Source organism: Rana temporaria, chromosome 11 (assembly GCF_905171775.1).
Source record: "Rana temporaria chromosome 11, aRanTem1.1, whole genome shotgun sequence".
In the NCBI taxonomy this organism is placed as follows: domain Eukaryota; kingdom Metazoa; phylum Chordata; class Amphibia; order Anura; family Ranidae; genus Rana; species Rana temporaria.
The window spans coordinates 142347015-142372855 of NC_053499.1; the positions used below are offsets into that span (position 1 = coordinate 142347015).

Consider the following 25841-nt stretch of genomic DNA (forward strand, 5'->3'; position numbering starts at 1 on the left):
TTATGGCCCCAGTACAGGTAGCGTGACGGAACGACGTAGACGCCTTCCGTTGTGGGCGGGATCAGAGATTTGTTGTGAAGTTGGTTGTCAGGGAACTGAGAGTGGTATAGAGAGGGGGATACAAGAACACGTGACCTCCATCTGAGACCCCCCGAGAGAGCGGAGAGGTGAGAGACCCCCTTCCTTCCCGGGGAGAGGTGTGTGTCATCCCTATCCTCCTTTTTGCGCCCCTCCATATCACTATGTAACCTTCTCTCCCTCCTTGTCCCCCATCATTCTTCTGTGTCCCCTCCTTGTCCCCCCTTCCTTCTTCTGTGTCCCCTCATTGTCCCCCCATCATTCTTCTGTGTCCCCTCCTTGTCCCCGTTCCTTCTTCTGTGTCCCCTCCTTGTCCCCATTCCTTCTTCTGTGTCCCTTCCTTGTCCCCATTCCTTCTTCTGTGTCCCCTCCTTGTCTCCATTCCTTCTTCTGTGTCCCCTCCTTGTCCCCCATTCCTTCTTCTGTGTCCCCTCCTTGTCTCCATTCCTTCTTCTGTGTCCCCTCCTTGTCCCCCTTCCTTCTTCTGTGTCCCCTCCTTGTCCCCCTTCATTCTTCTGTGTCCCCTCCTTGTCCCCCTTCATTCTTCTGTGTCCCCTCCTTTTCCCCCCTTCCTTCTTCTGTGTCCCCTCCTTGTCTCCCTTCCTTCTTCTGTGTCCCCTCCTTGTCCCCCCTTCATTCTTCTGTGTCCCCTCCTTGTCCCCCCTTCATTCTTCTGTGTCCCCTCCTTGTCCCCCCTTCATTCTTCTGTGTCCCCTCCTTGTCCCCCCTTCATTCTTCTGTGTCCCCTCCTTGTCCCCCCTTCATTCTTCTGTGTCCCCTCCTTGTCCCCCCTTCATTCTTCTGTGTCCCCTCCTTGTCCCCCATTCATTCTTCTGTGTCCCCTCCTTGTCCCCCCATCATTCTTCTGTGTCCCCTCCTTGTCCCCCCATCATTCTTCTGTGTCCCCTCCTTGTCCCCCCTTCCTTCTTTTGTGTCCCCTACTTGTCCCCATTCCTTGTTCTGTGTCCCCCTTCCTTCTTCTTCTGTGTCCCTCCTTGTCCCCCCTTCCTTCCTTCTTTTGTGTCCCCTCCTTGTCTCCCTTCCTTCCTTCTTCTGTGCCCCCCCCCCCTGTCCCCTACCCTCTTACTGTGTCCCACCCCTCACCCTTCTCTGCCTCCCACTGTGTAGTCACTGCTGTCCCCCCTCCTCATCCTATGTGTCCCCTGCCTTCTTACTGTGTCCCTCTTATTTTCCTCCTTATCCCCCGCCCACCCTCCCCCTTCTCTACCTCCCACTGTTTACCCCCCCCTCACCCTTCCAATGTGTCCCCTTCACTCTTACTATGGCCCTCTCCCCCCCCCCCCAGTGTATAATATTAATAACAATCCTGGACAATAATAATAGTGAGAGATCCCCTTCCTTCCCAGGGAGAGGTGTGTGTCATCCCTATCCTCCTCTTTGCGCCCCTCTATATCACTATGTAACCTTCTCTCCCTCCTTGTCCCCGATCATTCTTCTGTGTCCCCATATCCTTTCCTCCTTTGTGTCCCCTCCTTGCCCCCCTTCCTTCCTTCCTTCCTTCCTTCCCCTTCCTTCCTTCCTTTTCCTTCCTTCTTTTGTGTCCCCCTTCCTCCTTCTTTTGTGTCCCCTCCTTGTCCCCTTCCTCCTTCCTTCCTTCCTTCCTTCCTTCCTTCCTTCCTTCCTTCCTTCTTTTGTGTCCCCCTTCCTTCCTTCTTTCTTGTGTCCCCTCCTTGCCCCTTCCTTCTTCTTTTGTGTCCCCTCCCTTGTCCCTGCCTCTCTTACTGTGTCCCACCCCTCACCCATCTCTGCCTTCCTCTGCCTCCCGCTGTGTCCCCCTCCCCTCCTCCTCCTCTCTCCTATGTGTCCCCTGCCTTCTTACTGTGTCCCTCTTCTTCCCTCTTTATCCCCTGCCACCCTCTCCCTTCTCTACCCCCCACTGTTTACCCCCTCACCCTTCCTATGTGTCCCTTCACTCTTACTTTGTTCCTCTCCCACCTTTGTGTCCCCCCCCCCCAGTGTATAATATTAATTATAATAACAATCCTGGACGATATTATTATTATTATTATTATTATTATTATTATTATTATTATTAAGAGATCCCCTTCCTTCCCGGGGAGAGGTGTGTGTCATCCCTATCCTCCTTTTTGCTCCCCTCCATATCACTATGTAACCTTCTCTCCCTCCTTGTCCCCCCATCATTCTTCTGTGTCCCCTCTTTGTCCCCCACCATTCTTCTTTGTCCCCCTTCCTTCCTTCCTTTTGTGTCCCCTCCTTGTCCCCCTTCCTTCCTTCCTTTTGTGTCCCCTCCTTGTCCCCTGCCCTCTTACTGTGTCCCACCCCTCTCCCTTCTCTACCTCCCACTGTTTACCCCCTCACCCATCCTATGTGTCCCCTTCACTCTTACTTTGTCCCTCTCCTTCCTTTGTGTCCCCCCCCCCCCCCCAGTGTATAATTATAATAACAATCCTGGACGATAATAATGTAAATCCTGTATAATAATAACAACTTTGTTTTTGTCTGTCAGGTTCCTTATGTGACACTTCCTGTGCTTTACTCCAGTGCTGGTTACTGGGGGGGTCCGACCCCTCTGGGGGCAGAGTTCTCCCATCTACGTGCCAACATGGCCGCACCAGGGATGACGAAAACTTCATGGAAGCTGCGTAAGTTGTGTGTCAGTCTGTTTGATCTCCCCGTGCTGTCGCTCAGTTTGCCTGTCTTTCCGGTGTCCTCGCTCGTTGTGTCCTCCCTGCATCGTCGCTCGCTCCTTGTGTCTTTCCTTCTTCCCTGCGTCGTTACTCGGTTTGTCTTTCCTACTTCCCCACATCATCGACGTTTGCTCTGTCTGTCTCCCCTTCTTCCCCGTGTCTTTGTTCGCTCTGTCTGTCTCCCCTTCTTCCCCGTGTCTTTGTTCGCTCAGTCTGTCTGTCTTCCTTTCTTCCCGTTGTTGTCGTTCGCTTGGTCTGTCTCTTTCCTTCTTCCCCGCATCATCGCTCGGTCTCCTTGTCCTTCCCGTGGTGTCAGTCTGTCTGTCCTCTCCGTGGTGTCGGTCTGTCTGTCCTCTCCGTGGTGTCGGTCTGTCTGTCCTCTCCGTGGTGTCGGTCTGTGTCTGTCCTCTCCGTGGTGTCGGTCTGTGTCTGTCCTCTCCGTGGTGTCGGTCTGTGTCTGTCCTCTCCGTGGTGTCGGTCTGTCTGTCCTCTCCGTGGTGTCGGTCTGTCTGTCCTCTCCGTGGTGTCGGTCTGTCTGTCCTCTCCGTGGTGTCGGTCTGTCTGTCCTCTCCGTGGTGTCGGTCTGTCTGTCCTCTCCGTGGTGTCGGTCTGTCTGTCCTCTCCGTGGTGTCGGTCTGTCTGTCCTCTCCGTGGTGTCGGTCTGTCTGTCCTCTCCGTGGTGTCGGTCTGTCTGTCCTCTCCGTGGTGTCGGTCTGTCTGTCCTCTCCGTGGTGTCGGTCTGTCTGTCCTCTCCGTGGTGTCGGTCTGTCTGTCCTCTCCGTGGTGTCGGTCTGTCTGTCCTCTCCGTGGTGTCGGTCTGTCTGTCCTCTCCGTGGTGTCGGTCTGTGACTCTCTGTCCTTCCCGTGGTGTCGGTCTGTGTCTCTCTGTCCTCCCCGTGGTGTCGGTCTGTGTCTCTCTGTCCTCCCCGTGGTGTCGCTCTGTGTCTCTCTGTCCTCCCCGTGGTGTCGGTCTGTGTCTCTCTGTCCTCCCCCGTGGTGTCGGTCTGTGTCTCTCTGTCCTCCCCGTGGTGTCGCTCTGTCTGTCCTCCCCGTGGTGTCGGTCTGTGTCTCTCTGTCCTCCCCCGTGGTGTCGGTCTGTGTCTCTCTGTCCTTCCCGTGGTGTCGGTCTGTGTCTCTCTGTCCTCCCCGTGGTGTCGGTCTGTGTCTCTCTGTCCTCCCCGTGGTGTCGGTCTGTGTCTCTCTGTCCTCCCCCGTGGTGTCGGTCTGTGTCTCTCTGTCCTTCCCGTGGTGTCGGTCTGTGTCTCTCTGTCCTCCCCGTGGTGTCGGTCTGTGTCTCTCTGTCCTCCCCGTGGTGTCGGTCTGTGTCTCTCTGTCCTCCCCCGTGGTGTCGGTCTGTGTCTCTCTGTCCTCCCCCGTGGTGTCGGTCTGTGTCTCTCTGTCCTCCCCCGTGGTGTCGCTCTGTGTCTCTCTGTCCTCCCCGTGGTGTCGGTCTGTGTCTCTCTGTCCTCCCCCGTGGTGTCGCTCTGTGTCCCTCTGTCCTCTCCGTGGTGTCGGTCTGTGTCTCTCTGTCCTCTCTGTGGTGTCGCTCTGTGTCTCTCTCTCTGTTCTCTCCGTGGTGTCGGTCTGTGTCTCTCTCTGTCCTCCCCCGTGGTGTCGTCTGTCTTGTCCCTCTTCCTCATATTGTCCCCTTAACATTTTTGCAGAGGAGTTTGTTGCTCACGCCAGCAATGTGTCAGCTGTGGCATTGGGGAAGAGTTCAGGCCGTCTCTTGGCCACAGGTGGAGAGGACTGCCGAGTTAACCTGTGGTCAGTGAATAAACCGAACTGCATCATGGTGAGAGCCAACCACACACTGTTTGTGACCTGCTACAATCTTTCTGTATCTTGTTCTGTCTGATCTCGTCCTCCCACCTTTTTTTCTGTGCCCCCCCAATCAGTGTCTATCCCACACCCCCACTTCCATCTCTGTCTCTCCCCTGAACACCCCCCAGTCAGCCAAGCCCCCCCCCCCCCCCGCCCCCGCATTCTGTATCTGTCTCTCCTGTGGCTTTGTCTCTCTTGCTTTCTCTCTCTAACCCCCTTCCCCCTGTTTGGGTCTCCTCTTCTCTGTCTTTCTGTCACTGATGGCCCTTCCCAATGTAACTTTTATTTCCCCAGTCGTCCTCCAGGACAGCCATTGAGATGGAGCTCCTCCCAACGACACAGGAAACACATTGCCAAATTCCTTTAAAAGGCGGTCCTTCAGTATCGTGGCCAGTCATTTGTGTTTCCTCCGGGGGATATTTATTATAGTAAAAAATATTGATTTTTTTTTTTTCAAAATTGTCGCTCTATTTTTGTTTATAGCGCAAGAAATAAAAACGGCAGAGGTGATCAAATACCACCAAAAGAAAGCTCTATTTGTGGGAAAAAAGGACACCAATTTTGTTTTGGAGCCACATCGCACAACCGCGCAATTTTCAGTTAAAGCGACGCAGTGCCGAATCGCAAAAACTGGCCAGGTCCTTTAGCTGCATAATGGTCCGGGTCTTAAGTGATTTGGCAATGTGTTTCCTGTGTCCATGGGGGGAGCTCCATCTCTCAAGGGCTGTCCTGGAAGACCACTGGAAATAGAGTTACTGGTAAGCCTAACTCCTTCTCTTTTTTTGGTGTGATAGAGTCTGACTGGTCACACATCCCCAGTAGAGAGCGTGCGGTTCAACCCGTCGGAGAAGCTGATTGTTGCCGGATCACAGTCGGGATCTTTGCGGATTTGGAATATGGAAGAAGCCAAAAGTAAGATCCCACTTACCATCTTCCATTTAATCAAATAATTCTTGATATCTGTTTGTAACACTTTTTTTTTTTCCCCCAGTACAGAGAACATTAATGGGTCACAAGGCCAGCATTTGCAGTTTGGATTTTCATCCCTATGGCGAGTTTGTTGCGTCCGGATCTCTGGACACAAATATAAAGGTACAGACATGTCTGTTGTGTGAAGGACAATCTGTGTCCCTCCCAGTAACCAATCAGTGTCTCCCTTCTATGCTCTAAACGGCCCTAGAGGATGTTAAGAGGACACCCAGGGCTAGATTCTCAGAGACTTAGGCCCCTTTCACATTGAGGAGTTTTTCAGGCGGTACAGCGCTAAAAATAGCGCTGCTATCGCGCCTGAAAAACTACTTCACTGCAGACTCAATGTGAAAGCCCGAGGGCTTTCACACTGAGGCGATGCGCTGGCGGGAGACAAAAAAATCTCCTGTCAACAGCATCTTTGGAGCGGTGAGAGGAGCGGCGTGTATACCGCTTCTTCACCGCTCCTTCCCATTGAAAACAATGGGAAACCGCGGCAATACCGCCCGCAATGCGCCTCTATAGAGGCGCATTGCGGGCGGTATTAACTCTTTATCGGCCTCTAGCGGGGGTTAATACCGCAACGCTAGCGGCTGATACCCGCGGAAATTCCGGCGGTATAGCGCCGCTATTTTTAGCGGCGTTATACCGCCACCGCAGCTCCCGCCCCAGTCTGAAAAGGGCCTTACGTCGGCGTATCAGTAGATATGCCGTTGTAAGTCTGAATCTGCACCGTCGTATATTTAAGCGTATTCTGGAAACCAGATACGCTTCAATTTGGCTAAGATACGAGTGGCGTAAGTCTCCTACGCCGTCGTATCTTAGGGTGCATATTTACACTGGCCGCTAGGTGGCGCTTCCGTTGTTTTCTGCGTCGAATATGCAAATGAGCAAGATACGCTGATTCACGAACGTACGTACGCCCGTCGCAATTAGTTACGCCGTATACGTAAGACATACGCCGGCGTAAAGATAAAGCAGGTCTCTAGGTAGCGTAGCCCATGCAAAGTATGGACGTCGGAACAAGCGTATCTTTTTACGTCGTTTGCGTAAGCCGTACGTGAATAGGGCTGTGCGTAAGTTACGTTCACGTCGTAGGCTGTGTTTGACGTATCTTAGGCATTCTATCCGACGCATGTGCACTGGGATACTTCCACGGACGGCACACGCGCCGTACGTTCAAAACGTCATTTACGTGGGGTCATGCTTTATTTGCATAAAACACGCCCACCTCTTCCCAATTTGAATTAGGCGCGCTTACGCCAGCACATTTACGCTACCCTGCCGTAACTTAGGACGCAAGTGCTTTGTGAATACAGCCCTTGCCTCTGTAAGTTGCGGTGGCGTAGCGTAAATACGATACGCCCACCCACACTTACGCCGGGGTACGTGAATCTAGGCCCCAGTCTATTGGTCGGATGCTTAGTTTTATCATTTTCCGCCATTAGCCATGATGTATCTAAGGCTGGATTCACACTGATGCATTTTTAGTGCTTTTTGCAGATTTGCACTACAGAGCGTGTTCCATAGGAAACCAAGGTAAATGGACTGTAGTGCAAAATCTGCAAATAGCACTAAACATGCATAAGTGTGAATCCAACCTTACTCTCCAAGCTGGTTGGGGGTTGTGTGGTGTCAGTGTCTTTCCCAATGAAAGTCCTTCTGGTGAAGGCCCTCTAATGTCTCTTCTGAGCCAGCAAGGGGAAATCTGCTTCTTTTCTCCGCTGTAATCTGATTCTGATGATATGTTGTGTTTTTCTCTCCGTGTTGTACAGCTCTGGGATGTGCGGAGGAAAGGTTGTGTGTTTCGATATAAGGTGAGTGTAGCGCCATCTACAGCTTCCTGTGGTCACCATGTTACTCCTTCAGGTATAACTTCTTTCCTTCATTCTGCAGGGTCACACACAAGCTGTGCGCTGCCTGCGCTTCAGCCCGGATGGCAAGTGGCTGGCATCCTCTTCAGACGACAACAGTGTAAAGGTTAGTGGAGGATTCTCTACCAGAGAATTGGGGGCTATACTATGTTTAGTACTGTCACAGGGCTAGATTCAGGTAGCCGTTACGGCGGCGTATCTCCAGATACGCCGCCGTAATTTTAAATCTGCGCCGGCGTATCTTTACGCCAATTCTCCAAGGCAGATACGTCGGAAAAATAGGCTTCCTCCGCCGACGTAACTTGAATGCGGCAGCGTATAATTGTGTGCATTTTTACGCTGGCCGCTAGGGGCGCTTCCGTTGTTTTCGGCGTAGAATATGCAAATGACCTAGATACGCCGATTCACAAACGTCCGTACGCCCGGCGCAATTTTTTTACGTTGTTTATGTTAGGCTTTTTCGGCGTAAGGTTACTCCTGCTATTAGGAGGCGCAGCCAATGTTAAGTATGGACGTCGTTCCCGCTTCGAAATTTGAATTTTTTACGTCGTTTGCGTAAGTCATTCGCGAACAGGGCTGGACGTAATTTACGTTCACGTCGAAACCAATATGTCGTTGCGGCGTACTTGGGAGCAATGCACACTGGGATATGTACACGTACAAAACGTCAATCACGTCAGGTCATCTTAGATTAACATAAAACACGCCCCCCCTTCCACATTTGAATTGCGTGCGCTTACGCCGGCCCCAATTAAGCTACGCCGCCGCAACTTACGGAGCAAGTGCTTTGTGAATACTGCACTTGCTCCTGTAAATTTCGGCGCCGTAGCGTAAATACGATACGCTGCGCCGCCGTAACTATGCGCGCCCCTACCTGAATCTAGCCCACAGTCTAATTTAAAAGGTGGAGTAAAGCTGGAGCCCACCAAGAAGATGGCCGCTCACGGGTTGGGGACAATAATGCGACAGGCCAAGGGAGATGCTTGGATCCTTCCTCTGACATGAGCCGCCGGAGTGACCACGACCTCTCCCCTGGCCTGCCGCATTGTTTCCATCCTGTGAGCGGCAGTCTTCTTGGTGGCCTTCAGATTTACTACACACCACACTAAAGTGTGCCTTCTTCTCGGGACACAAACGGCTGAACCCAGCAAACCTTAAAGGGGTTGTAAAGGTACAATATTTTTTTTTTTTTTTTTTTCTAAATAGCTTCCTTTACCTTAGTGCAGTCCTCCTTCACTTACCTCGTCCTTCCATTTTGCTTTTAAATGTCCTTATTTCTTCTGAGAAATCCTCACTTCCTGTTCTGTCTGTAACTCCACACAGTAATGCGAGGCTTTCTCCCTGGTGTGGAGTGTCGTGCTCGCCCCCCTCCCTTGGACTACAGGTGAGTCAGGGCGCCCACTAACACACAGCTCCTTTCTCTATCTGCAACGTAGAGAGCGTCCTGACTCTCCTGTTGTCCAAGGGAGGGGGCGAGCACGACACTCCACACCAGGGAGAAAGCCTCGCATTACGGTGTGGAGTTACAGACAGAAGAACAGGAAGTGAGGATTTCTCAGAAGAAATAAGGACATTTAAAAGCAAAATGGAAGGATGAGGTAAGTGAAGGAGGACTGCACTAAGGTAAAGGAAGCTATTTAGGAAAAAATTGTACCTTTACAACCCCTTTAAGACTGTTTCCATTGCAAGGGCTGGGCCCTCAATTTAGTGTTTGAGGCTGGATAAGACTTGGGCTCATTTACACATGACTATGTTTTTATAAAGACTGTGGGGTAGATTCAGGTACGTTTGCGCAGTTGTTACGGAGGCGTAGGGCAACGTTTTTGCCCTGCGCCCCCGCAAATTCTCTGCGCTACCTGCGATTCACAGAGCAGTAGCTCCGTAAATTGCGTGGGCGCTCCGGCAAAATGCCCGGCGTAAGCGCGCGCAATTTAAATGATCCCGTAGGGGGCGGGAATCATTTTAAATTAGGTCGATCGTAGAGCGCATGCTCAGTCGGGAAACTTTCCCGATGTGCATTGCAGCAAATGACGTCGCAAGGACATCATTTGCGTTAAAGTGAACGTGAATGGCGTCCAGCGCCATTCACGATTCACTTACGCAAACTACAAAAAGTTCAAATTTCGCGACGCGGGAAGGACGGGTATACGTAACATTGGCTGCCCCTGCTAATAGCAGGGGCAGCCTTACGCGAAAACCGCCGTACGCAAACGACGTAAACTGCGTACGCAGGGCTCGCGTAACGTTGTGAATCGGCGTTAGTATGCAATTTGCATACTATACACTGAGCACAACGGGAACGCCACCTAGCGGCCATCGCAAGAATGCAGCCTACGATATGCGGGCATAAGAGCCTTATGCCACGCATATCTTAGGCTGCAGTCGGCGTAACGAGGTTCCTGAATCAGGAGCATTCGTTACGCCGGCGCAAGTAAGCAATTGCGCTGCGTAACTGCTCTCTGAATCCGGGCCTGTGTGCTTTATGGCCACATAACGATTTTTATTACATGGTTTTATATGGAAGCTATTTTTATTTGTTTAGTCCTCATCCTCCGGTTTATCTACTTGTTTCTCATGGATACATTGACCCTACCTGTGCAGTTTATAGCCTTTGAATGTCTGTATATGGTCTAAGCTGGGTTACCCGGGGTGAGGATGTCTGGGTCATGGGAGATAAAGGTGTCTGTAGACATACCAGCAATCGCTGACTCCATGTTGTCCTCCAGCTCTGGGATTTGAGTGCCGGGAAGATTATAGCAGAGTTGACGGAACATCGAGGACCCGTCCAGATTGTGGAGTTTCATCCCAATGAGTATTTGCTGGCCTCGGCGAGTTCGGACAGGTGAGGGGCAGTCTTCTCCCTGGATTTGTTGGCGTGTGTCCCGTTATTTCTCAGACTTACTCTCTCAATATTGCAGGACGCTAAGGTTCTGGGATCTGGAGAAGTTCCAGCTGGTTGGCTGTGTGGAAGGAGAAGCAACTTCTTTCAGGTGAGACCTACTGTTGGGAATTTGTGGACCAGAACAGGTTTTATTCAACCCCTTTAACCACTTCCGGACCGCCGCATGTACATATACGTCGGCAGAATGGCACGGACGGGCACATCAACATACCTGTACGTCCTCTGCTTGACGTGGGTCGGGGGTCCGATCGGGACCCCCCCGGTACATGTGGTGGTCTCCGTGGCTTCAGGAGCGATTCGGGACGACGGCGCGGCTATTCGTTTATAGTCGCGATCGCTCCCCGGAGCTGAAGAACGGGGAGAGCCGTATGTAAACACGGCTTCCCCGTGCTTCACTGTGGCGGCTGCATCGATCGAGTGATCCCTTTTTATAGGGAGACTCGATCGATGATGTCAGTCCTACAGCCACACCCCCCTACAGTTGTAAACACACACTAGGTGAACACTAACTCCTACAGCGCCCCCTGTGGTTAACTCCCAAACTGCAACTGTCATTTTCACAATAAACAATGCAATTTAAATGCATTTTTTGCTGTGAAAATGACAATGGTCCCAAAAATGTGTCAAAATTGTCCGAAGTGTCCGCCATAATGTCGCAGTCACGAAAGAAATCGCTGATCGCCGCCATTAGTTGTAAAAAAAAAACTATCCCCTATTTTGTAAACGCTATACATTTTGCGCAAACCAATCGATAAACGCTTATTGGGATTTTTTTTTTTTTTTTTTTTTACCAAAAATAGGTAGAAGAATACGTATCGGCCTAAACTGAGGGGGAAAAAAAATGTTATATATGTTTTTGGGGGATATTTATTACAGTAAAAAGTAAAAAATATTGCATTTTTTTCAAAATTGTCGCTCTATTTTTGTTTATAGCGCAAAAAATAAAAACCGCAGAGGTGATCAAATACCACCAAAAGAAAGCTCCATTTGTGGGGAAAAAAGGACGCCAATTTTGTTTGGGAGCCACGTCGCACGACCGCGCAATTCTCTGTTAAAGCGACGCAGTGCCGAATTGTAAAAACCCCTTGGGTCATTTAGCAGCATATTGGTCCGTTCCTTAAGTGGTTAAAGGTCATGCCTAGCATCCTCAGCAACCCATGAACATGATCTGATTGAGTGACCAATTCATGTCTGTCAGACAGACACGGTCCACTGACCGCTGTCATATGGGACCAGTGATTGGACAGGCTGAGCATACATGGTGATGTCAGAGACCAGATTGCATATCTGCCGCCCCATGTCTGTGCGGCGCCTTGTACTATAACAGACAGCCAATCACAGGTTAGTAGTCGGACTGGTTGCTAGAGGTTATCTCATATAACTGACATTTGCAGGATGCAGATTAGAGGGGAGAGATTACTTGCTTGCAGACAACAGATTCTTCTCCAGTCCCTTTACACATCTTCCAGCTTGGGTGGAGTTTGCTGGCCCCTTGTTCATATGGCTGGCCTACATCTTGGTCTACAGAAAGTCAGCCTCCCCCTGCCTGGGCTCCGCATTCTACTTCTGCGCCCCTCCAGTTCTTCCCTAATAACGGCAGACAAAGGGAGGGGTTGTTGCTTTTATCAGCCAATCAGAATATTGCAGAGAAAAGACATTGGAGATGTGTTGGCATGCTGATCCTTCATCTTCAGGTTGTCTGTATGTAGTAGTGATAACGTGTGTTTGTCCTAAAGGACGATCCTGTTCAGTGGTGATGGTGGTTGTCTCTTCTGTGGAGGCCGCGATGCTCTTCGAGTCTATGGCTGGGAACCTGAGCGATGCTTTGACACCGTCCCTGTGTCATGGGGCAAAGTCTCCGACCTGTCCCTCTGTAACAACCAGCTGGTAAGAAGGGGAATGGGGTGTCTGTGCTGTTTAGTGTGTGTGTGTGTGTGTGTGTGTGTGTGTGTGTTTATGCTGGACGGTTCAGCCTATGTGCTGGTCAGTGAGGGGCATTTTGGAGGGTGTATGGCCCAGATTCACAGAGAGCGGGCGCACATTACGCCGCCGTATCGCAAATAATGTACGCTACGCCAACGCAGCGCAGAGAGGCAAGCATGGAATTCACAAAGCAAGTGCTCCCAAAACTGCACTGGGTTTTGAAGGCGTACGCCGGCGTAGGTGGAAGTGGGCGTGAGCCATGCAAATGAGTCGTGACCCCATGCAAATGATGGGCCGAGCGCCAGACAGATACGTATCACGAACTGCGCATGCGCCGAGACGTGGACGCATCCCTCTGCGCATGCTCACAACCACGTCGGAATAACTGCCTAAACTACGCCGGATCACTGCTTACGGCGTGAACGTAACCTACATCCAGCCAGACACACGTCCGACGTAAGATACGTAAAATACGCCGGCTTGTATTCCCTGGTGCAGACCTTGCTGGGTTGCACCTCCTTTATGGGGCTTAACTTTACGCCGGACGTACAACTTACGCACATATTGCGTAGCCTGCGTCGGGCGCACGTACGTTCGTGAATCGCCGTATTTTCCTCATTTGCATATTTGAATGGCTGATCAATGGGAGCGCCACCATGCGTCCAGCCTAAATGTGCGCCCACTCTACGCCGGCGTAGGCAAGTTACGTCGTCGGGATTAAGCCTGTTTTTAGGCGCATCTTAGTTTTGTGGGTCCGGATGCGACGGCGCACATTTGCACTTACGTCGGTGTATCTTGTTCTAGGTCGGCGTAAGTGCTTTGTGAATCTGGGCCTATGTGTGTAGTCCATGTTTCTATGTGCTGGTCAGTGGGGGGGATTTGAAGGAGGGTCTGTGTGCTGGTTGGAGGAGGTGGGGGGATCAGGGCTGGTTGGTGAATGGGTGTAAGGGGTAATTTAAGAGAAGACTTCTGTGTGCTGGTCTGTTTTTGTACTGAGAAGGGGATTGGGCAAGTGTCTGTGTGCTGGTTGGAGGTGGTCTATGTTCTGATGGAGAATGTGTTCTGTGTGCTGGTTGGTGGTAGGAAGGGTAGGTGCTGAAGAGGAGGGTGGGTGGCTGTGTACTGCTTGGTGGTTTACTGATGTACCATAGGATGTTTTTATTTTTGTTTGCAGATTGGTGTCTCTATCGCCCAGACGAATGTCTCTTCCTTTGTGGTAGACCTAAACCGTGTAAAACTGATTGGATCAGAGCCACAGGGGTCTCTTCCAGCTGAGATCCCCATCCGTCAGCCAGCACCCTCTGCGTCCTCATTGAGAAGAATCTACGAGAGACCGTCTACCACCTGCAGCAAACCAAAGAGGTGAGAAATGTGGCAAAGTATACACAGAGGAATGACACCCTGCACCAAAATCTGTACACCTAAATACTGTATATATCATAAATGCCCCCCCTACACAGAAATGGCACACTGCACCAACATATGTACCCCCCCCCCCCCAAATATATCCTAAATATCACCCCTACACAGAGGGATGACGCACCAATACTCAAATCCTGTAGACAGATGACACGTGTCTCTTCCATTGTAATCCCCATAGTTATGTGATATCCACAGGGCAAGTCCATGCAGTGAGGAGGATGAGAAGGAGTCCAGTGCTGAGATCCAGAATCCAGAAGACTATAAAGAAATCTTCCAACCAAAGACTGCAATCTGTGAGTCCGGAGACCTGCTATGCCTGTCAGACCCTTTATCTGCCACCATTTTACCCGCCCGACCCTGCTAGCCCTTCTTCTGCCACCACTTTACCCTCCCTACCCTCCTCTCCTCCCCCCCCCGACCCTTCCAGCCCTTCTTCTGCCACCACTTTACTCTCCCTGCCCTCCTCTCCTCCCCCCCGACCCTGCCAGCCCTTCTTCTGCCACCACTTTACTCTCCCTGCCCTCCTCTCCTCCCCCCAACCCTGCCAGCCCTTCTTCTGCCACCACTTTACCCTCCCTGCCCTCCTCTCCTCCCCCCGACCCTGCCAGCCCTTCTTCTGCTCCCACTTTACCCTCCCTGCCCTCCTCTCCTCCCCCCGACCCTGCCAGCCCTTCTTCTGCCACCACTTTACCCTCCCTGCCCTCCTCTCCTCCCCCCGACCCTACCAGCCCTTCTTCTGCCACCACTTTACCCTCCCTGCCCTCCTCCCCCCGACCCTACCAGCCCTTCTTCTGCCACCACTTTACCCTCCCTGCCCTCCTCTCCTCCCCCCGACCCTGCCAGCCCTTCTTCTGCCACCACTTTGCCCTCCTCTCCTCCCCCCGACCCTGCCAGACCTTTTTCTGCCACAACTTTACCCACCCTACCCTCCTCTCCTCCCCACTGCGGCCCTGCCAGAGTTTTTTTTATGTCCACACTGTTTTTCCCCACACTGCCCATCCTTCCCTCCTTTGCCATCACTTTACCCTACCTTTCCTCTCCTCCCCCTCTGATCTTGCCAGCCCTTCCTCTGTCACCACTTACCTGCCCTATCCTCCTCCCCCTCCCCCTACCAGCCTGGTCTCTGGCACCAATTTACCCTTCCTCCCCTCTCCTCCCCGTCTGTGCCTGCCATATCTTTCTCTGTTCTCACTGTGTGCCCTCTACACTACTCATCTTGCCCTCCTCTCCTCCCCCCATGACCCTGCCAGCCCTTCTTCTGCCACCACTTTACCCTCCCTGCCCTCCTCTTCTCCCCCCTCTACCAGCCTTTTCTCTGGCACTAATTTACCCTTCCTCCCCTCTCTGTGCCTGCCATATCTTTCTCTGTCCTCACTGTGTGCCCTCTACACTACTCATCCTGCCCTCCTTTGCACCCACACTTTTGCAGTCTATGTACAGTATGTATGGTCCCTTCTCCTTATTAATTTTTTTTCTCATTTTTAGCACGGACTCCTCCACGTGAAAGCGAGCCGTTCCCAGCCCCCCCAGAAGACGGTAAGAGGAAGTTGTCTTTACTGTGATAAGCATAAAACTTTGTATATTGGACCCTCTCTCCTGTCTGCCCATTGACGCTATCCATGTTGTATTTTTCAGAATGTGTCCCTGTAAAGGAGTCTGTCCCGCCAGCAGCAGAAGTAGTCACACCTGTCGCGGCCATGAATAAAAATGTGAGTCTGTCTTGTGTGCGGGGGAACAGTGAATGGTGGGGTAGATGAGATGTACAATGAAGATTTGGGCCTGGAACAGCCCTGTTAAAGTGATTCTAAAGGCTGAATGATTTTTTACCTTCATGCGTTCTCCCCCAGCCCCTCCAATACTTACCTGAGCCTTATCTCAATCCAGCGATTGTGCACAAGAGCAGCAGCTCTTCAGGCTCTCTTCTTCCTCATTGGCTCCCACTGCTGTCAATTACAGCAGTGAGGGGGGGAGCGCGGCTCGGGAGCAGCACGCGTGAGTTCCCCCATAGCAAGTGGCTCGCTATGGGGGTGAATCGGGAGCGCAAATGGGGGACCTTAAAAGAGAAGGATTGGGGTTGCTCTATGCAAAAACATTGCCCAGAGCAGGTAAGTGTAACATGTTAATTAAAAAAAATGAGGCTTTAGTATCGCTTTAACTTTTGGTGTATTTTTATTGAAGTTTCTTTCTCTTCCGTTGAGGAACACACTAATTCACATATAGTCGGGTTTTACTGCCATTGACAGGAGGATTGGATGCTGGAAACAGAAAAATTGTGGCCATTCTATTATAACCGCTCCTCTGCCTAGCATGCCTCGTTTTTCTCTAGTGTCCTAGGAAGTTGGATGCTAAAGAAAAATTATTTTCTTCTTTGTAGTGTCCTCCTACCAGTGGCGGCTAGTGCTCAAAATTTTTGGGGGGGGCGCAAACGAAAAAAAAAAAAAAAAATTGCAGCCTCACTGTGCCCATCAATTGTCACCACTGTGCCATCAATTGTCACCACTGTGCCATGCCATCAATTGTCACCACTGTGCCATGCCATCAAACGCAGCCACTGTGCCATGCCATCAAACACAGCCACTGTGCCATCAATTGTCACCACTGTGCCATGCCATCAAACGCAGCCACTGTGCCGTGCCATCAAACACAGCCACTGTGCCATCAATTGTCACCACTGTGCCATGCCATCAAACGCAGCCACTGTGCCGTGCCATGCCATCAAACACAGCCACTGTGCCATCAATTGTCACCACTGTGCCATGCCATCAAACACAGCCACTGTGCCATCAATTGTCACCACTGTGCCATGCCATCAAACGCAGCCACTGTGCCCCTCAATTGTCGCCACTGTGCCCATTGTTGCCACTGTGCATGTCACTGTGCCCTTTAATTGTTGCCATTGTCACCACTGTGCCCTTTGTCGCCTCTGTGCCCTGTAAAATGTACTTACCTTACTCCTTCCACATCCCTCGATTTCTTCTCCCGCCTTGGTGACGCTTCAGCCAATCAGGTTACCGATAACCAGAATCGGGGAACCTGATTGGCTGAGACGGCCGTCAGTCTTATCCAAGGAACGCACCCCCCGTACGTTCCGAGGATAAGACATCCAGGAGCCGAGGGCTGTACTCGGAAAGCCTATCAGAGCCGCTGACTCTGATAGGCACTTCCGCACAGCCAACCAGCTGCCGTTATTTAGGTGGCCGGCACTCAAGTTCCGGCCATCTCTGAATAGACCAGCGGCAGCCGGCAATGCATGAATGTATGTTATTAGACTCAGTGGCGGGCGAGAGCCAGAGGGGCGGCGCTCCAGCGCCCTCTATGGATGAACCGCCACTGCCTCCTACATCAATGCAGGAAGTCTATAGATGGGTTGGAGGAATCTCATCCTTCATCTACTTCGCCAGTAAGTACTTGTAGGCTTTAAGAGCCCAACCCCTACTCAGCCTGTAGGGTTTGAAGCCAGAGATCAGCTGACTCCTCTAACAATACTTCAAGTGGGAACGTAGCTTTTGAAGTTGTACCCTATCTTACATTTCCTTCTTCAAGTGTATCCTATATCATTGGATACTGCTGACTGCCGCATGGTACCTGGTCTATCTCGGCATCCCCATTTTTTAAAGGAACCCTCCACTTTACAAGGTCTACTGGAACCTTCTTCAACGGCATCTACAGTTCCTCGAAGCACTGTGCTTTATGACTATCCTGGTGCCCTTTCTTGGCATCCTTATTGGGGGACATTCAGATGGACTTCCTGAACGAGCCTCAGCTTTTTGGACCTTTTGTATGCAAAATCCTTCTGAAGGGCCTATCACCTTCCAGGATCAACCAGAGGGTTACCGTCACCAGATAGGGCCACACAGGTGTAAACTATCAGTCACCATCTGGGGGAGGCTGTTCAGGCTAAACCCTCACTAAAAAAGTCTACACCCTATGGGGTCATTTGACTTGTTACTGGCAGCGAAATTCCCCCCTCCATCCCCATCAGGTGCCTGCAGGGTGATGCTGCAACACTTTCAACATGGTCCCTTTTTCTCATCTGCTTCAGATTCTTCAAGTAGTCCTTAGTTGCAGACCATTCCCAGTCCTTTTTTTAGAGGCCTGTCAGTGGCTGTTGCCCACCCTTGCTTTTGGATCTCCCAGCTGTTTCTGAATTTGTATGTCCCTCAATGGGTAAGAATGAAAATAAGATCTACTCACAGAAAAAAAAAAAAAAAAAATTTTTTTTATATATATATATATATATATATATATATATATATATATATATATATATATATATATATATATATATATTTATATTGTAAGGGGTTAGCTCGGTAGCGGGGTGTGTGACCCCCTGGAAGGGTTCACTACACACTGAATTTATACAGACAGGCAGTCGAAGACGGTTAAAAACAACGATTTTGGTTTATTCTTTCATCTTGCTGGAAACAAGTGCAAGCATCCAAACAGCATAAACAAAATCAAACCTAAAATAAACCCTGGCCACTTGGGACGTCTACCTTCACCACACAGGAACCTATATAGGGAGTCTGGGACACCCTAGTGCTGGGCAGACACTGCTGGTCATACAGCAGAAAAACAATAGTCTCTTTTTGATTTTTATCACACAGAAAAATTCCTCACCTCCTCAGAAGACTTTCAGCTACTGCTCTCCTTCACTCAGAAAGCCTCAGGATGCAGCAAATCAGTGGTAATCCTCTGGACAGTAGTATAGAGGCCTTAATTGCCTCATTCTGAACAGCTGAAGTTTTCCAACGCCCTTAGACCTTTTCTGACTACTTTTGCAGCCGACGCCTAATAACAATTGGTGTATTGTCTAAACCAGGCAGAAATGTATGTCCCGTCTGTGACAACACCCACAGATTTACCTGACTTTCTGTCACTATATATATATATATATATATATATATATATATATATATATATATATATATATATATATATATATATATATATATATATATATATATATAAATGTCTATTGAGGGGCCTAAGTTTATGTTTGTACACCTGTATTGCTTTTCTACAAACTTTAGGCATGTTGGTGTCCCGACCTCCTGAAGGTGGCAGTATAGCCTGACTGTTTCTGAATGCCTGTGTCCCTCAATATACTCCTGAGAAATGGCTTTACTTCAAGTACTAATATCTTCTCATCAGCTCAGTGTTCAGGGTAGAGAGAGTTCAGAAGTTTTTGAGATGTGTTTTTGTCTTTTTCTATAGCATTTTATGGTGTTGAGAATGTGTTTTCTGTATGGTGAATAAAGTCCACCAGTGAAATGTGCGATCTTCTCATGCAATGGTGTCACTATGAAGAAAAGTGCTCTTTGTGACATTGCTTGCCCTCATGTTGTCTGAAGTAGACAGCTCCTCATACTCAATACACATCCTTTTTTCCTAGTTCTAATGGCTTTGTCTTGATATTGGATTATTTCCTTCCTGCAGCGTGAACAGCTGAACAGACCCCCTGTGGCATCTTCTACCCCCACAGTGTGCCCTGATCCCCCTGCTGCCCCTTCCACCCCCAGCCACCCCCCGGTTATCTCTGCTGCCAGAAAGGAGCCCATCGGGTTGAAAGTGGCCGACTTCCTTCCAGTAAGTGATGGTAGTGATATTACATTACCTTGACCCTCAGCAACTCCGCATCATCATTCACCTTCTTCTTTTGTAGGTGGTAAAGGGCTCGTCTCCAACAGAAGTTGGGGATGAGGAAGCCGTGGGTCAGATCCGGAAGGGGCATGACACAATGTGTAAGGTGCTGATCAGCCGAATGCGCAATCTGGACACGGTGAGAGCTGTATGGAGCACCGGGGACATCAAGGTAAGGAAATCCTCCTGTGGGGCATCAAGGAAGGAGGAACGCAACAGGGTTGGCAGAAGGGAGGTGAGGGTCAGAGAAGAAAGACGGTGGTCAGGAGAAGGATGATGGGGAGCAAGAGAAGGGAAGGGGGGTTTCCAAACTTAGGGCTGTACCACTACCCTGACAGATGGGAAAATATTTCTAAGGATGTATCGCTACTGAAGTTCAGGGGATACATCTTGGGACACAGGGTTGTACCATGATCTACTTAGATGGGGGATTTTTCGAGGGATGTAGGGCTATACCATTATCTGGTCAGGTGGTGGCATGTTCTTGGGGATGTAGGGCCATACAATGATCCAGTCAGTTGTGAGATATTTTGGGGATGTTGGGTCGCTCCATTATCAGTTCCATCCTTCAGTTAGGTGGTTGGCTATTTCTTGGGATGTAGGAACACAACACAAGGTTAGCTCTGGGGATATCGGGTCATACCACCCTCCACTGAGGTTGGAGATATCTCTGGGCATGTAGGGTATTAACCACTTGCCGACCTCCTCATGTACATATACGTCAGCAGAATGGCACGGACATGTACGTACCTGTACGTGCTCTGCTTGACGTGGGTCGGGGGTCGGGACCCCCCCCCCCGGTACATGCGGCGGTCGGTAAGCCTCGGGGAGCGATCCGGGACGACGGCGCGGCTATTCGTTTCTAGCCGCCCCGTCGCGATCGCTCCCCGGAGCTGAAGAACGGGGAGAGCCGTATGTAAACACGGCTTTCCCGTGCTTCACTATGGCGGCGCATCGATCGAGTGATCCCTTTTATTAGGGAGACTCGATCGATGATGTCAGTCCTACAGCCACACCCCCCTACAGTTGTAAACACACACACAGTGAACCCTAAATGTTACAGCGCCCCCTGTGTTTAACTCCCAAACTGCAACTGTCATTTTCACAATAAACAATGCAATTTAAATGCATTTTTTGCTGTGAAAATGACAATGGTCCCAAAAATGTGTCAAAATTGTCCGAAGTGTCCGCCATTATGTCGCAGTCACGAAAAAAATCGCTGATCGCCGCCATTAGTAGTAAAAAAAATAAAAATGCAATAAAACTATCCCCTATTTTGTAAACGCTATAAATTGTGCGCAAACCAACCGATAAATGATTATTGCGATTTTTTTTTTTTTTTTTTTTTTTTTTTACCAAAAATAGGTAGAAGAATACGTATCGGCCTAAACTGAGGGGGGGAAAAAAATTTATATATGTTTTTGGGGGATATTTATTATAGCAAAAAGTAAAAAATGTAATGTAATTGATTTATCTTCTGTGTCGTAGACCTCTATGGACTCCGCTGTGTCAGTAAATGACATGTCGGTGGTTGTGGACATGTTAAATATCATCAACCAGAAAGCGTAAGTACAATAGTTGTGAGCGGACGTTTCCTGTCTCCACCAGGATCCTAACGATTGTCTTTCACAGGTCGCTGTGGAAACTGGATCTGTGTTTGACCATCCTCCCACAGATAGACAAACTGCTACAGAGCAAATACGAAAGGTAAATACCCGGGATTGCCTCTGACCTTCAGTGATTGCTGCCTGTCCACTGCTAGGGCCCATCTGCTTCATCTATCTCCCACCTTCAGGGCCCATCCTTTGGTCTTATCCCTCTACTTCTTCGTGTTTTCTCAGCTACATGCAGACTGGCTGCATTACCCTGAAGTTGGTGCTGCAGAGGTTCCTCCCGCTGATCACAGAGATGCTGGCGGCTCCACCCTCAATGGGTGTGGACATTTCCCGTGAGGAGAGGTAAGATTTCATTCATGGTCCTGCCCACTGTATTGAGTGAACTCCGCCTACTTTTAATATATGGCAAGCCTTGTGCTTATACATAGTAGGGTAGATTCAAAGAGCAATTGCGTCTGCGTAACCATAGTTACGCAGCGCAATTGCTTACCTGCTCCGGCGTTACGAATGCTCCTGATTCAGGAACCTCGTTACGCCGACTGCAGCCTAAGAAATGACTGGCATAAGGCTCCTTATGCCGTTATATCTGAGGCTGCATTCTTACGCAGGCCGCTAGGTGGCGTTCCCGTTGTGGTCAGCGTATAGTATGCAATTTGCATACTAACGTCGATTCACAATGTTACGCGAGCCCTGCGTACGCAGTTTGCGTACGTCGGTTTTTGCGTAAGGCAAATTAGCAGGGGCAGCCAATGCTACATATACCCGTCGTTCCCGCGTCGCGAAATTTGAAATTTACGTTGTTTGCGTAAGTGAATCGTGAATGGCGCTGGACGCCATTCACGTTCAATTTGAAGCAAATGACGTCCTTGCGACGTCATTTGCCGCAATGCACGTCGGGAAAGTTTCCCGACGGAGCATGCGCCCTATGCTCGGCGCGGGAACGCGCCTAATTTAAATGATTCCCGTCCACTACGGGATCATTTAAATTGCGCGCGCTTACGCCGGGCATTTTGCCGGAGCGCCCACGCAATTTACGGAGCTACTGCTCCGTGAATCAAGGGTAGCGCAGATAATTTGCGGGGGCGCAGGGCAAAAACGGTGCCCTGCGCCTCCGTAAAAACTGCACAAAGCTACCTGAATCTACCCCAGTAGGTTAGATTGAAAAAAGACACAAGTCCATCCTATGTGTGTGATTATATGTCAGTATTACATTGTATATCCCTGTATGTTGTGGTAGTTCAGGTGCTTATTTTAAGTTTCTTGAAACCATCGATGCCCCCCGCTGAGACCACCGCCTGTGGAAGGGAATGCCACATCCTTGCCTCTCTACGTAGTTTAAGGTTCAACCTTTTTTCTTCTAATTTTAATGAGTGGCCACGTGTCTTGTTAAACTCCCTTCCACAAAATGTTTTTATCCCTATTGTGGGGTCACCAGTATGGTATTTGTAAATTGAAATCATATCCCCTCTCAAGAGTCTCTTCTACAGAGAGAATAAGTTCAGTGCTCACAACCTTTCCTCATAACGAATATCCTCCAGACTCTTTATTAGCTTTGTTGCCCTTCTTTGTACTCGCTTCATTTCCAGTACATCCTTCCTGAGGACTCGTGCCCAGAACCGGACAGCATACTCAAGGTATGGCCGGACCAGAGTCTTGTAGAGCAGGAGAATTATTTTTTTATCTTTGGAGTTAATCCCCTTTTTAATGCATGCCAATATTCTGTTTGCTTTGGGACAGATTCAGGTACCTGCGCGCCTAGTTACGTCGGCGCAGCGTATTGTATTTACGCTACGCTGACGCAACTTACAGGAGCAAGTGCAGTATTAACAAAGCACTTGCTCCGTAAGTTGCGGCGGGGTAGCGTAAATGGGGCCGGCGTGTTTTATGCTAATGTGTGATGACCTGACGTGATTGATGTGTTTTACGAACGGCGCATGCGCTGTCCATGTACATAGCCCAGTGTGCATTGCTCTCAAGTACGCCGCAACGACGTATTGGTTTCGACGTGAACGTAAATTACGTCCAGCCCTATTCGCGAACAACTTGCGCAAACGACGTAAAAAAATTCAAATTTCGAAGCAGGAACGACGTCCATACTTAACATTGGCTGCGCCTCCTAATAGCAGGTGCAACGTTACGCCGAAAAAGCCTTACGCAAACGACGTAAAAAACTACCGCCGGGCGCACGTAAGTTCGTGAATCGACATAACTAGGTAATTTGCATATTCTACGCCGAAAACGGAAGCGCCCCTATCGGTCAACGTAATATTGGACACAATTATACGCCGCCGCATTCAGGTTACGTCGGCGGAGGAAGCCTATTTTTTTTTAAGCGTATCTGCCTTTGAGAATCGGCGTAACGATACGCCGGCGCAGATTTCAAATTACGGCGGCATATCTGGAGATACGCCGCCGTAAAAGCTACCTGAATCTGCCCCTTTGTTAGCAGCAGCTTGGCATTGCATGCCATTTCTGAGCCTATCATCTACTAGGACCCCCAGGTCCTTTTTCATCCTAGATTCCCCCAGAGGTTGAACCTCATTTGCGATGTAGTTGCCCACCCCATTAATTTGTTCAGATCTTTTTGCAAGGTTTCCACATCCTGCGGAGAAGTTATTGCCCTGCTTAGCTTAGTATCGTCCACAAATACAGAGATTGAGCTGTTTACCCCATCCTCCAGGTTGTTTATGAAACAAATTAAACAGGATTGGTCCCAGCACAGAACCCTGCAAGACCCCACTACCCACCCCTGATCATTCTGAGTACTCCCCAATTCATCACCACCCTTTGAACTTGTCCTTGTAGCCAGTTTTCAATCCATGTACTCGCCCTATGGTCCATGCCAACAGACCTTATTTTGTACAGTAAGGGCCAGATTCACAGAGAGATACGACGGTGTATCTCCTGATACGCCGTCGTATCTCTGACTTACACTGGTCGTATCTATGCGCCTGATCCCTAGAATCAGTTACGCATAGATATGTCTAAGATCCGACAGGTGTAACTGTGTTACACCGTCGGATCTTATTTTCAATTTGAAAATGGCGCGGGGGGGCGTTCCCGCTGATTTACGCTGAATAATATGTAAATCAGCGAGATCCGCGAATTCACGAACGTACGTGGACCCGACGCAGTGTTGTTACGACGTTTCCGTAGCGGTTTTCCCGGCGTATACTTACCCCTGCTTCTATGAGGCGCAGCCAATGTTAAGTATAGCCGTCGTTCCCGCGTCGATTTTGATTTTTTTTTTGCGTACGCCGATTCAGAAACCCGCGCGTCGCAAGTTACGCTCACATCGAAACCACTGACGTCCTAGTGACGTCAGTGGGAGCAATGCACGGCGGGAAATTTTGCGGACGGCGCATGCTCATTTAAATCGGCGCGGGAACACGCCTGATTTAAATGGTACACTCCCCCTAGCCACGGAATTTGAATTCCGCCGGGGGTTTTACGATCTGCCGCCGCAAGTTTGGAGGTAAGTGGTTTGTGAATTACCCACTTGCCTCTCAAACTTGCGGCAGCGTATCTTAAATCGGATAGATCATGCGGATCTAAAGATCCGCTGATCTACCTGAATCTGGCCCTAAATGTTTATGGGGAACTGTGTCAAATGCTTTTACAAAATCCAGATACACCACGTCTACAGGTCTTCCTTTATCTAGATGGCAACTCACCTCCTCATAGAAGGTTAATGGCATGGATTCCTGAAGAATCGTTCTTGCCAAACCAATCTGATTACTGCTAACGATACCGTTCTCATTACTAAAATCTTGTATATAGTCCCTTATCATCCCCTCCAAGAGCTTACATACTATTGATGTTAGGTTAACCGGTCTGTAATTCCCAGGGATGTATTTTGGGCCATTTTTAAATATACTGGTGCTACATTTGCTTTTCTCCAATCAGCTGGTACCATTCCAGTCAGTAGACCAGGGGTCTCCAAACTGTGGCCCGAGGGCCAGATGTGGCCCTTTGCTAGCCTTTATCCGACCCTTGGGGCACAATTCCTCCCACTGACATGAGGCACTATTCCTCCCATTGACACCAACAATGGGGCACTATATTATCCACTGATACCAATGATGGGATACTACCAATAGGGGGAATACTCCTCTTCCTATTGACCACCAACTCTGAGGCCATATTTGTTATCACTGATGCTGGACCCATGACACTTTCTTCCCTTGCTGGCCCCAATCCGGCCCTCCTAAAGTCTGAAGGGCAATAAAGTGGCCCTTTGTTTGAAAAGTTTGGAGACCCCTGCAGTAGACTGTCAGTAAAAATTAGGAACAATGGTCTGGCAATTACTTGACTGAGTTTCCTAAGTACCCTCGGGTGCAAGCCATCTGGTCCCAGTGATTTATTAATGTTAAGTTTCCCAAGTCTAATATAGATCATGCAGAGTGCCCATATGCCCTTTATGGACCCAAACAGTGCCCGTCTTCCATCCAGTGACCCAGTCTTTCTGCTTTCCACAGACTGACAAAGTGTAAGACGTGCTACAAGCAGCTCCGAAGCCTCTCGTCGTTGGTGAAGAGCAGAGCGTCTCAGAGCGGCCGGTATGGAAGTGCCTTCCGAGAGCTACACCTCCTAATGTCTGCGCTGGAATAAGCTGGCAAGCCATGGATAAATTCGCAGAATTCTTCACCAGTGCTGAACTGTGACGTGGAGGAACTATTTATTGGTCGGTACTGTGGATGTGCCTGTTATCAGAATAGGGAACTTTACTGGTATAGAAAGTCCTGGAATTGGCACCTGATCATGTGGCTGGCCGCCCGGGGCTCTGCGATGTCCAGAGACCACCAGCCATCGCCTGTTTTATCCTTTCTAGTGACAATAAATTAAATTTCATATTTTATGTTACACTTGTGAGCATCGTGTTTTAATGATTACTGATGTCAGCCACGCATCATGTGAC

The 25841-nt window shown here is 49.7% G+C and overlaps 1 protein-coding gene across 2 annotated transcripts; it reads left to right on the forward strand.

Annotated features, from left to right (window-relative positions):
- KATNB1 (katanin regulatory subunit B1) lies at positions 1 to 25786 on the forward strand. Of its 2 annotated transcripts, none has more exons than XM_040329258.1 (20): positions 1 to 197; positions 2567 to 2702; positions 4412 to 4542; positions 5366 to 5483; positions 5563 to 5663; positions 7316 to 7357; positions 7437 to 7520; positions 10141 to 10256; positions 10333 to 10404; positions 12053 to 12203; positions 13414 to 13601; positions 13857 to 13954; positions 15147 to 15197; positions 15297 to 15370; positions 19104 to 19253; positions 19330 to 19479; positions 20796 to 20872; positions 20940 to 21014; positions 21149 to 21265; positions 25402 to 25786. In XM_040329258.1, exons 2-20 carry the CDS (start codon positions 2663 to 2665, stop codon positions 25532 to 25534), a joined length of 1968 nt encoding a protein of 655 aa, XP_040185192.1. In that variant the 5' UTR covers positions 1 to 197; positions 2567 to 2662; the 3' UTR covers positions 25535 to 25786. The 2 variants fall into 2 exon arrangements, with proteins under 2 accessions (XP_040185192.1, XP_040185191.1); XM_040329257.1 differs by having other exon boundaries at positions 1 to 167.
- Positions 25787 to 25841: the final 55 nt, after the last annotated feature.

Excerpts from the sequence above, each read along its gene's own strand:
- KATNB1 (XM_040329258.1), top strand. The coding sequence starts at position 2,663 with ATGGCCGCACCAGGGATGACGAAAACTTCATGGAAGCTGC. Across the intron at positions 4,543-5,365 it reads ATAAACCGAACTGCATCATG|AGTCTGACTGGTCACACATC; the intron begins GTGAGAGCCAAC and ends TTGGTGTGATAG. Across the intron at positions 21,015-21,148 it reads CTACAGAGCAAATACGAAAG|CTACATGCAGACTGGCTGCA; the intron begins GTAAATACCCGG and ends GTGTTTTCTCAG.